This window comes from Bradysia coprophila, chromosome IV, assembly GCF_014529535.1.
Source record: "Bradysia coprophila strain Holo2 chromosome IV, BU_Bcop_v1, whole genome shotgun sequence".
In the NCBI taxonomy this organism is placed as follows: Eukaryota; Metazoa; Arthropoda; class Insecta; order Diptera; family Sciaridae; genus Bradysia; species Bradysia coprophila.
In genome coordinates, this window is record NC_050738.1 from 1,061,144 (window position 1) to 1,072,827 (window position 11,684).

At 34.8% G+C, this 11,684-nt stretch overlaps 2 protein-coding genes across 2 annotated transcripts; one reads left to right on the top strand and one right to left on the bottom strand.

The window, feature by feature from the left end:
• Positions 1 to 1,295: 1,295 nt before the first annotated feature.
• LOC119066604 (general odorant-binding protein 56h-like) lies at positions 1,296 to 4,738 on the bottom strand. The gene is made up of 5 exons (XM_037169167.1): positions 4,549 to 4,738; positions 4,370 to 4,480; positions 4,010 to 4,159; positions 3,805 to 3,935; positions 1,296 to 1,477 (listed from the first exon to the last, which is right to left on the bottom strand). The coding sequence occupies exons 1-5, from the start codon at positions 4,576 to 4,578 to the stop codon at positions 1,393 to 1,395; spliced, it is 507 nt and encodes a 168-aa protein (XP_037025062.1). The 5' UTR covers positions 4,579 to 4,738; the 3' UTR covers positions 1,296 to 1,392.
• Positions 4,739 to 5,257: 519 nt separating this feature from the next.
• Positions 5,258 to 8,310, top strand: LOC119066601. The gene is made up of 4 exons (XM_037169164.1): positions 5,258 to 5,733; positions 5,794 to 5,960; positions 8,022 to 8,132; positions 8,202 to 8,310. Exons 1-4 carry the CDS (start codon positions 5,377 to 5,379, stop codon positions 8,287 to 8,289), a joined length of 723 nt encoding a protein of 240 aa, XP_037025059.1. The 5' UTR covers positions 5,258 to 5,376; the 3' UTR covers positions 8,290 to 8,310.
• Positions 8,311 to 11,684: the final 3,374 nt, after the last annotated feature.

Genomic DNA, 11,684 nt, shown 5'->3' on the forward strand with positions numbered 1-11,684 from the left:
TGTAAAAATATCTTGATTGTTTGTCACGTTGCCAAAAAATGCGGATTATAATGAAATTGTTGGGCATGAATGTTATTCGTTGCCATGTATTCATTTCGGAAAAGTTAAATTTAATTTTTTTTCTTCTCCCCATTGAAGAATCTACAGGAAATTAATATACTCGAATGGGCTGAGTTTTTATTGTTTCTTTTTCTGTGTCATGCCATGGCTTTTAGAGCTGTTAAAAGTTAGGTAGCAGTCTATTGAATGTCATCAGCTTCAGAGCTTTAAAGTTTTTTTTTCTTTCGAAATACCAAGCTTACGGACGATGTATGGCTATAGTTACCCCGAATCACATACACCATACAAAATTTCGTATAAAAAGATTCTGTCAATTTTTTCCAATATATTTCTATGACCCACCGTCTATCGCTATGATAACCGCACAAAACACACACATATATAAATGTAGGACCAAATATCTCTTTTTATTCTGTTTATTGCTTCTACCATAAAATATTTCCCCCCAGTGATTTACAGCACCCAAAAATAGTAATTTCGAGGTTTTATCATCATGCATTTATACTGCAAGCTGTGCGCTATATGTGCGTGTATGTATAGCCTTTCTGACACTTTGTGTAACTTTACCAAATACGAATTAGCTTCCAATAAAATTTATATCACACAATACCATAACGCAGAAAATGGGGGATCTCATGACACACACACAACATGTATTGACTGTAATTCAAGGCACCCCTCAAATACATTTCGATTCGATTTGTTGTTGTTGTTTTTTCGGCTGTTGTTCTGTCTTTAAGATTAAAAATACAATTTCATTTGTCGAAAGCGTAAGACTTTCGGATAATATTTTCAAATAATATCAAAGAGTCAGGAGGGAAGAATCTTACGATGTGTTGTGGGTATCGAGATGATAGAAAACATGCAATCATTCGGAATTTTGTATTTTATTTATTTGGAAATAAAATGTACATCACTGATATTAGACTGGCGGGCGTCGGCACTTCTCAGTTCTCACAGCAGTATAAACAAATGAAAAATAACTTTACATGCTACATGCACCGAAAACTGTACTTTTCATATTTCAAGCAATGCTCTCGACGCCCTCAGCATGTAATGTCGTAAATTATGCACCACTGTCCAAAATAGTCGCATTTTGCTCGGTACGCAGTTTTAAAATCTTCGAAATTACATTTTGGACAGAGGTGCATACACCATTTTATCCGCCGAGAACAGATATTATCTCGTTTCTGTGTGTTTATTGACCTCGGCTTCGCTGCGGACCAAACTTTTAATCTTTTTATTTCCAGTTATGACTAAAACGCTATTGATTTTAAAGTGCGAAGTAAATTCAAATAATCATGTGCATTGGTCAACCACAAAATAATCATCTTAAAACCCTCCTCGTTGTGATTTAATACCACGCTTAGCAGCACCAGCCATCAAGCAGTCAGCAATTTTCGAAGCATATTCGCATCTAAATATTAATAAGAAATGCACTCTTTAGACAGTTGCTAATATTGAAAGGAAACGCAAATTTATCACTGGATACGGAAAAGCGCTACAAATTTCACGAAGTGCTGCAGATTCGTAGACCAGAACAAGAAAATAATATTTTTTGACAAAGAGCCAATATTTTATGATCCTTAGAGGAGGTGGCGGGACATTTCCACACCGTCAATATCGTCAGGAACGATATTATCGTTTTTTAGACGATAGTATCGTCTAAAAAACGATAATATCGTTTTTAGACGATAATATCGTCTTTTGGACGATAGTATCGTCTAAAAAACGATATTATCGTTTTTTAGACGATACTATCGTCCAAAAAAAACGATATTATCGCCCAAAAAATTTCCATCTAGGACGATAATATCGTCTAAATTGAGAAATTCTAAAATATTGTCTGGACGATAGTATCGTTTTCTGTACGATATTATCGTTCAAAAAACGATAGTATCGTTTTTTGGACGATATTACCGTTCTAGAAAATCTAATGGATATTTTCGTATTCTGTACGATAATATCGTCCAAAACGATAATATCGCCCAGGACGATATTATCGTTTAGTTTTGGGTGGTATATTGTCCAGGACTCAATTTTACTCAGAGGTGCAGCAAGAACCGAATTCTCTTCCAAAATATCGAAAAACAATTGTCAGAGGAAATCACCTACCAAAAAATAAAAGAAGAAAATTTACTCACAGAAAGTCGGTAAATTCCTCCATTAAAAATCATATTTTTTATTGCAGCTATTTATCAAGTCAACGTCTTTCCTCAATGTGGAATATCTTAGGTCAACTCAAGACAATCTTGTTCTTGTTTTTTGAACGATAATACCGTTTTTTAGACGATAGTATCATCTAAAAAAACGATAGTATCGTCCAAAAAAACGATAGTATCGTTTAAAAACGATATTATCGTTTTTTTAAACGATAATATCGTCCTGAAAATATTTTAGAATTTATAATTTTAGACGATATTATCGTCCAGGATGAAAATTTTTTGGACGATAATATCGTTTTTTTGGACGATAGTATCGTCTAAAAAACGATAATATCGTCCAAAAAACGATACTATCGTTTTTTAGACGATACTATCATCTAAAAAACGATAATATCGTTCCTGACGAAATTGACCGTGTAGTTATGTCGCCTCATCTTAGAGGAGTTGGATGTTCATTGTGCTGAGTAAATTGCTCTTAGGCATTTACTCTTTCTGAGCGTCCCTACATTGAATAACATTGAAGCGCTTTTTAGTAAATGAACAATTCGCGTCGGATTTCGGTACACTCGCGGAATTCTGAAAACCGACAAATTTTCTGTTTCGTGGTTCACTGGTTTTTTGTTAATTTTGCATGTATTTTTATATGGAGAAATCAGAAACTCAAATAAAACACAGAAACAGAAAATGTGTCGGTTTTCAAAATTCCGTGTGTGTATAACCGGTGTACAGTATAAAGTATGGTTTCCAGTCAACAAAAAGTACTCCGTGAGAGCGCCGAGAGAGCGAGCTGTCAAGTAAATTCAATTTTTTCTCTGACACGGAGTACTTTTTCGGTAAGTGGAAATCAAGCTTAAGAGAACAATAAAATAAAAATGTGACCATATTTTTGGCAAGGGGGTAATCACTAGTAAATCAAGTAAATCACGGTAAATCACAAAAAATTTTGAAAAATTTTTGAAAATTTTTTAATTGTCACTGGATTACATTTCGAAGTATCGTGGCCGTAAACATATAGGATAAATTTCATGAACTAATACAAATTGAAGTAAATAGATTCAAATTTAGTAGAAACTTCATTTTTGATTTACTTGATTTACTGTGATTTACCGTGATTTACCGTGATTTACTGAGCTAGTAAATCAGTGATTACCCCTCGATTTTTGGGTGAATTCGATTCCATCGCCATGTGCCCTTAAGTATAAAGATGGACTCTCAGTCATCCATTTTCTTTCCGTTTTCCTTCCGTGTGACATTTCTCATTTCAAACAAATATGCTCTATACTGTATGAATTGCCAACTGTCATGTACACGGAGCGACACGGAGGCAAAACGGAATGATAACGGTTGACTGAGAATTCAGACTAAACAAAGCAAAAATTGAAAAAATTTAATTTTGTCTCTCACACGGAGTGCTTTTTTGGTAAGAGGAAATCAAGCATAAAGTTTACGATTTCTACAGAATTGCCTTCAGTGTCACATTCCATCAATTCAAAATATATATCGCAAGTGCTGCAGTGAACGGCATATTGCGGCGCTGTGCTCAAACAATATCCTATCGAATAAGTTTCATAAGCCTTACCGGTCCGGTTCCATGATATTAGCACATTCAGTAACGATTTCGGTCAGAGTTTTTTGCATTCTACTCGGAATTTTCGTTGATTTCTCCACATTCTTGATCTCATCTTGAGAATTAAATTTCCTGTTTGTTATCTACGGATAACGGAGGATGATGAAGGATCAATTTTTACATAAATCAAACTCTAAAATTGTAATTCAGCACTAACTTTGCCAACTTTTTCCATCAAACAAGCCGTCAAACATTTCATTGGTCGTGTTTTCGGCTTAACATTCATTTTTAAATTGACAAAGTCCAGTTCGGTAGCCTTTTCGATGGTTTTGCATTCGGATGCGATTGTTAAAAGTTTTTGCATGTCCTTTTGGAAAATTACAAACATTTTAGTTTCATAGACCTAGCCTACCACTAGCGAAGTATTCAAAACGTAAGTGAAACGTGAGAAGAAACTTAAAGAAAAGCTTTCAGCCTCTGTTCTTGATGTATTTTATAGTCTCATCGAAAGAAAATAATTTTATTATCCTAGCAAGGCTCCACACCATAAATTTCACACTCAATAAATCATCATTACCATTTCACCATGTACGCACTGCAACAGTATAGCGGCTAAGCCAAAAAGCACAAGAAATCGATAGTAGTTCTCCATGATGTAGAACATTCGTCCACTGATACTGTACGATATCTAAAATTCGTTTTAAGGCGTTTACTCGCTCACGCTGTGATTTATAACGGATGTCCGTCAATAATTACTTTAAACGCAAAAATGTTTCCACAGAACATGATTTTGGACTGCAATTTACTTCCGATGATATCTGGGTAATGGACGTACTTAATGTAGCGAGACGGTGACTTTGGATTACATAATCACATCCTAAATAATTGCAGTGAGGCGGAAGTTTGGTTTTTGTTCATCGACCGATGAATCAATGAAATAATCTGGTCACATGCCCCACAGAGTCTATTAAAGACTGAATTTCCCTAACTCAAAAATCATCTCAAAATATGAGATTGTAACTTGCCATTTATTTATGGAATACTCTGACTGATATATTCAGACACCTACACATAAATGCGAAATCAAAGTTGTTATCGCAGAAAGTCAATAAGACGTTTAATTAGTTAAATCATAGCCAAAGTTCATAACAATTTATTGTTAATGTAATATTCATTAAAATGGTTCGTGTCTAGTGACTATACATGGTCGAATATATATCAAGAAGCACAACATTTAACACACTTAAAGTGAACTTTTATTGATTGTATGAGTTTATACGCACCGACACGAATTTTCATTGATTTCGAAGTGTGGAGTGCTTTTTTTTAGTCAATGGCAAACACACACACAGACTGAAAGTGTGTATTTTTAGATGATATATTACGAGCGCGGTTACAACATATTGAGCAATATTCATTATCGCGATAAACAATTTTGGGCTAACAGATAAACGACGAGTGTTTTACGCGATATTATAAAAAGCGTTGCTTTCGGTCAGTAGTTACAACAATCAATTCCATAGTGAATGACCATCAAGGTAGCTGCATTAAAAGCTTGAAATAAGAGAGTGATAATTCGTGAAAATGTCGACTCCAATTATCCGACCGGCAAGTGTTCCGTACCCCAATGTGTGGTTAACATTCGAAGCGCCAGACGACAATGGTGATTTGGTGCAATATCGCATCCAAGATTTACCCGAAGACCGATTCGAAGATGCGGTCAAACATATGCAAGCAAATTTTTTGTTGGACGAATCGTTGTGTCGTGCTAGGAATATGGCGAATGATGAACAAACAGTTATTGATTTTACGAATATCTGGCGCGAAACAATACGCGACTACAAACTATCGCTGGTGTGCTTTGAAGAGGGTTCGGACGACATTGTCGGAATGAACGTCTTGTATGTTGAAGAGAAAAATGGATTGAGTGATTGGAGTGGGGTAATGATTGTCTGTTCATTTATTTGTTGAGTTGTTTCTCACGTGAAATCCGAATTTCAGTTCAAGAGTGAACATATTAAAGATATGGAAATGACGGCAAATCATCTGTTAGATCAATTTAATGTATTTGAACATTATAAAGTCGACCGTTACTTATCCGCATTCGGATTGTCTGTAATGCCATGGTACCGTGGTCGAGGAATAGCAAAGAAATTGTTGGAGGCTCGGTAAGAACTTTTTTTTTAAATATTCTTTAGAGATACGGTGTCACGACAACCTCGGTTTAACAGTTATATATTTAGTGCTTTAAAATACGTTCATACGCTTATTGTTGCATAAGCAATTAAAGTCTATTACCTCAATTGTTTAAATATTTTCTAGTCATCGACGCAGACTCTAGTACTTCATTGGTGTTAACATACATTTTGTTAATATAAAAAGACTCAAACCAAAGGCTATCGCTTACTTTCAACGTTATTGTCAGTAACAGATGATACTAACCATTTCCAAATGATTATTCTGGTCTCATATTGTGTGTACTTCATAAACTACGTTTTCGCATATCTACCACGACAGAGTAAAGTTAATTTAACTCTGCCGTGATCTCTACGAAATTCATTGGGACGATATTAAATACAAATTGGTTGTCAAATTTATTACTTGATTTGATCTGAGTATTTTAGAAAAATGGAAATCAAATCTTTAATTTCATTTGCTTTAAGAGTGAATTCGCCAAAACTTCGACCAGTCGGGATTCAAGCCTACGGCGATCCGATCGAGGTATGGCTCAAATGAATCGTCGTTCAATTTTGAGAATATCTTGGAACAACTTTTTCCCGAAACATTTTTTGTCGGGCTGTCATTTCGAGGTTTTTCACTTGTTGCGGCGGCTGGGTAGGCCGAACATCGGCGTTTGTTGGTCAATGATATTCAGCTCATTGACCTTTTTAAACATGCACAATTTGACATTATTCACATCTCGCATGTTGGAGTAATTGATAAAAAACGATTTTCGCGACCACTTCGGAGAAAAATTTTCTAAGGGCCATGACAGCCCAACAAAATTTTTTCGGGAAAAACGTTGTTCCACGATATTCTCAGAATTGAACGACGATTCATTTGAGCCATACCTCGATCGGATCGCCGTCGGCTTGAATCCCGATTTCATATAAGCTGATCGAAGTTTTGGCGAATTGACTCTTAACAAGCATCACATAGAACGACTTAGATTATGGAGCAGAAACTATTTTTGGGCAAATAATTTCCAATATTTTCCTAAATGTTTCCATACTCACACAAACAAAAAAACGTTCTACGTTTCAATCGCCCAAAAACACGATAAGACCAATGGTTTACTTATCCGTACACTATGTACATTTAAAACGTACAGTATATTGTGACAGTTGGGATCAAAAGTCGGTCTATTCCCTCATGTCAGACAGACAATAACGTTTAAATGTTAATTTATTACAATCATATCACATCATCTGCTTTTACGGTTTTGACGAGAAAACAAGCAAAAAAAAAATAAAAAATAAAAAGTTTGCACTGGATTTGAACCCGGCACCTCTTACTTGCCAGGCTCAGACGTACTAGCTGATCTGCTGAACTAACGGGCTGCTGAAAAGAGTGAATGTAATTTCGAACAGCTTATAATGTACGGTTGAAAAGCAAAGTGAACCATTGATTGGGCCAGTAGCATGGCTGTGTTTTTAGGTTTCAGTTTCTAACATCAAAATGTTTGTCGATTTTTTTAAATTTTATTAAAGTTCTATTCTGCAATTGAATTTTTCCCAACTAATCGAACATATAATTACCGATCGAGGTCGGCCAAATCTATAAAAAGGAACGTTTATATTGATAACTGACACGACACTATGAATATGAATCGTTTTGGCAGTATTCCGCCAGCAAATAGTTTTTACTTAACAAATCTAAGCATTGGCTAACCACATCAAAATTAACTTGTCTGAGGATATACAGTGTCGTAGGCGTCTCACGTGTCAAACATAGAAATCACAACTGTCACCTGATACGTCCGGATCAAGTGTACATCTATGTACGGATTAAACTCCCAAAAACACGATAAGACCAATGGTTTACTCATCCGTAAATTGTGCATGTTGAACGTACTTTCTACGAGTTACTCGTTAAAATTGGGCGATTTTAATGTACATCCAAAATGTCATTTTTTTGGGTGCAAATTTTCTCATAAAATTGGATAAAATTTAAGAATAGAGACTGGAATGTCGGCCTTTTTAACGATCGAATTTTATAAATTTCTATAGGAAAAACATTGGTAGAGCCTGTGGACTGACCCTAACATCGAACCTATTTTCATCACCAATATCGCAACGATTAGCTGAAAAAGCTGGATTTGAAAAAAATTTCGAACTATCGTAAGTGACATGTTAAATTCTAAAAAAAAAGAAATTTTTATTAAAAAATGTGCTCCACATCCAATATAGGTTTGAAGAGCTGGCGAAAAAAGGTTCGCACTATACATGGAATGTCAGCAATAATTCTACATTCGCAATTTATAGCATGAGAATATGAAATTGGGGAATTTATTAAAAAGATTTTTTTTCAGACGAAAAATTATGTCTTTGGACTTATGTTGTCACTGGTATCCGTTTGCGAAAAATTTCAATATTTTAACTCATTATATTCGTCGAAAAAAAATTATTATTTTTAAACAACGACCCATAAGCATCAATAATTCCGTTTGACAAAACATAGCCATTTTTCTGACAGTACGTTTCATTCACTAGATTAATTGACGACAAATCGAACAGACAATGAATGATCAATCCAATCAAATAAGAGCAGACAAAAATGCTAATAATTTGCTTCAACGCACACCACTGACAATGTTTAACATTAATTTTAATTTTGTCGTGTTCATCATATTTCAACAGAACCAACAAGCCAAAAAAAATGGTAAAAATTTTCTGTCAATTACGTTTGTCAATCTCCATTTACCATTCTTTTATTTGACGCTAATAAGACATCCAATCCATTCGATTTTTTCTTCCTAAACATATATATGCGTTGCCCGTATATACACGAAGGATATACACACACAACATTTAACGCTGCATGGCGAAAAAGACAAATCCCTTGCCACCTCAACTCTCACTTCATACACAAAATTAATTATCCGCAGTAACACCTCTAGTGAAATTTCGGTGCCGAGGACTGCATGCTCTGAAAATGTGAGGGAAGTTGATTGTTGGACAAAATATTAACAGCAAATGCTATAAATCAAATTATAAAAATTCATTCAATTGAAAATAATATACAGAAATGTGACATATGATAGACAGGAGTTGTACAATGAAATTTATGTGTCGCAGTTATCATATTTTTTCCCCCGTCTTGTCTCGTCCCAATCCTCCTTTTTCTTCATTTTCTCTCCATTCTCTTTTTGATGTTTTCCTAATTTAATACATGGATTGGATTGATGTGATGCGACAGCCTGTTTAGATATTTACCCTTCGACTTAATATTCGTACAAGTAAGTTAATTATAAGTCAACCATTAATGGGGAATGTTTACAAGTTTACATGCACCAAGACATTCCATTTTCGAAATGGTTCTGAACATTCGTAAGCATAAAATTGAGATGTCGTCGTCGACAAACAGGTAGACAGGGTTTTGCTGAAAAATGGAAGGGAAAGGAATTTTTGGATGAATTCATTTGTTTACATTTTTCGAAATTCATCGGGATAACTTTCAAGTCCAGTCAAACGTTATAAAGCATGCAATAACAGATTTCGTTGACTCTTTGTCGAGATATTTCAACCCGACTCACCAGAAAAATATTTTCGGACTGTTATGCACATATTTAGTTCTTTTTTTTTAGAAAAATGTATAACCCTCAAGCCTTTGCAGCATTTCTACAAGCTTTATAATACTGAAAATAGTTTCGCAAAATTTCAATTTCCCATACCGTGACCCGATCCACATCTGATGTATTTTTGATAGTAAATTGCATTAAAATGTTACTTCGATATGCTATTTGCGAGACAATGCAGTTATTGATGCATCAGATAACTATAAATGGATATTTTGTGTCGTAGGGTATAAGGTCCAATATTGAGCCACTTAACGATTCCATTCATACCGCGTGATGTAATAGATTTTCATATTTTTATGTTTTTTTTTCTCGTTATAATTTAAACCTCGGGTTCGCCTCTGATCAGTGTTCATAACACGAAAACTGGACTTTTCAAACTCTATTTAACACGTAGAGGATAATGATCGAGCAGGCACTTTAGGCACACCGGAAAGTGCTAAGGGGGTCGATGAATATCTTCAAATAAATTTATAAAAATCAAAAGTCAAATTTTTGATTTTTAGAAATTTATTTGGAGGTATTCCCCGACTCCCTTAGCACTTTCCGGTGTGCCTAAAGTTGACAAGTCACAATAACCGGCAACGTGTTAAGTACCGTCAATTATTATTGCTGTTAGGACGGATTGAGTTGAAGTTAAATAGTCCCAAACGAAACCATACACCTTTTGCGTAATGAATTGAACTTGTTGTGTTTGAATCTGGTACTTCATTTTTTTAAACTGATATTATTACAGTATACGTCAGGGGAAATGCAATTTAGACATCAAATTTCTTCAGCTGTTTTTCAGCTGGTCCATCATACATCATACAAACAAAACTGCTTAACTTTATATCATGTCTAAATTTCGTTGAGGTCTCATGAATATATTAGACCACATAAGAGCTGGTTGATTATTCTTGCATTCACTGCGCTGGCATACGACGTTACTATAACAGTCCATTAAAGTTTCCTTCGAATAAAATCCACATGGTTCATTCCAAAAATTATTTTCAAATATTCTGAATTTTAGCTGCACACTAAGACGACCATGTAACTTTTACGATAAAATTTTCCTCACTCCCACATTCCAATTAATTCTAAAAACTGCACGGTATATTCATATATACCTCAAAGCAAAAGAATTTTGCATAAAATTGCGATTTTTCAAAAATGTTACACTAAACCATATGGCCGACAAAACCGCGCACATAAAATATTCATCAAGTTTAAATTGACCATATCACAATACATGTGGATGTGATTAAACTGTAACCTAATATGACCTAATTTGCATGAGTAATTGAAATTTTCGGTCCGAATAAAGTTCACCCAGAAACGATATTTTTTTTCGCGTTGATGTTGATAGCGGTTTTAAGAATTGATGCTATTTCTGTAATTTAAGCGTTTATAGTGCTGAAATAGCTTTGGGTGACGCGGCAACTGATGTTGACCTGTATGCGCCAAATTCACCAGTCAATTTCATTTTAATATAAATCGAGCGAATGGTAATACTGTGAAATACCAACGGTCGTTAGAGTTTCTCCAAAGGAATCAATGTATGCACAATCTCAGACTGCATTAGCAAAACTATTTTCGATTTTATTCCCAACAGCATCCCACATAGTTGTGATAAATCTGTTTTGTAAATGGCTTTTTATTATGCATTTTAAATACACTCCTCCTCCGTATAGTTTAATTCGCATTTAAAGTTACAAAAATTTTAAAATGCTGCGGGTTTTCTTCCAGCAGCTATTGTTTTCCCACTCAGCTGGAAATAACATTCGGCTTAGCTATTTAGTAACACAATCAAGATACCAATCTCTGATTAATTTTTACAACACGTTTCAAACCCCTATATCTTCCCTATAGCTGTTTTAATACACAAAAGAGCGAAAATGTTGCTGTGTGTATTCGTGTACGCTGAGATATATGTACCACACACATCTTTATGCATATAACAACTAAATAACAACCCGGCGTTGATTCTCAATTTTCTTAGAATTGAGTCTTAAAGTGAAATAAACAATCGGTTCAATAAGAAAAAACTGTCACTTAAATTGCCTTGAAGTTTCGCCTACAGAAGAATTGACGACATCGTGAAGAAACGGCGAGA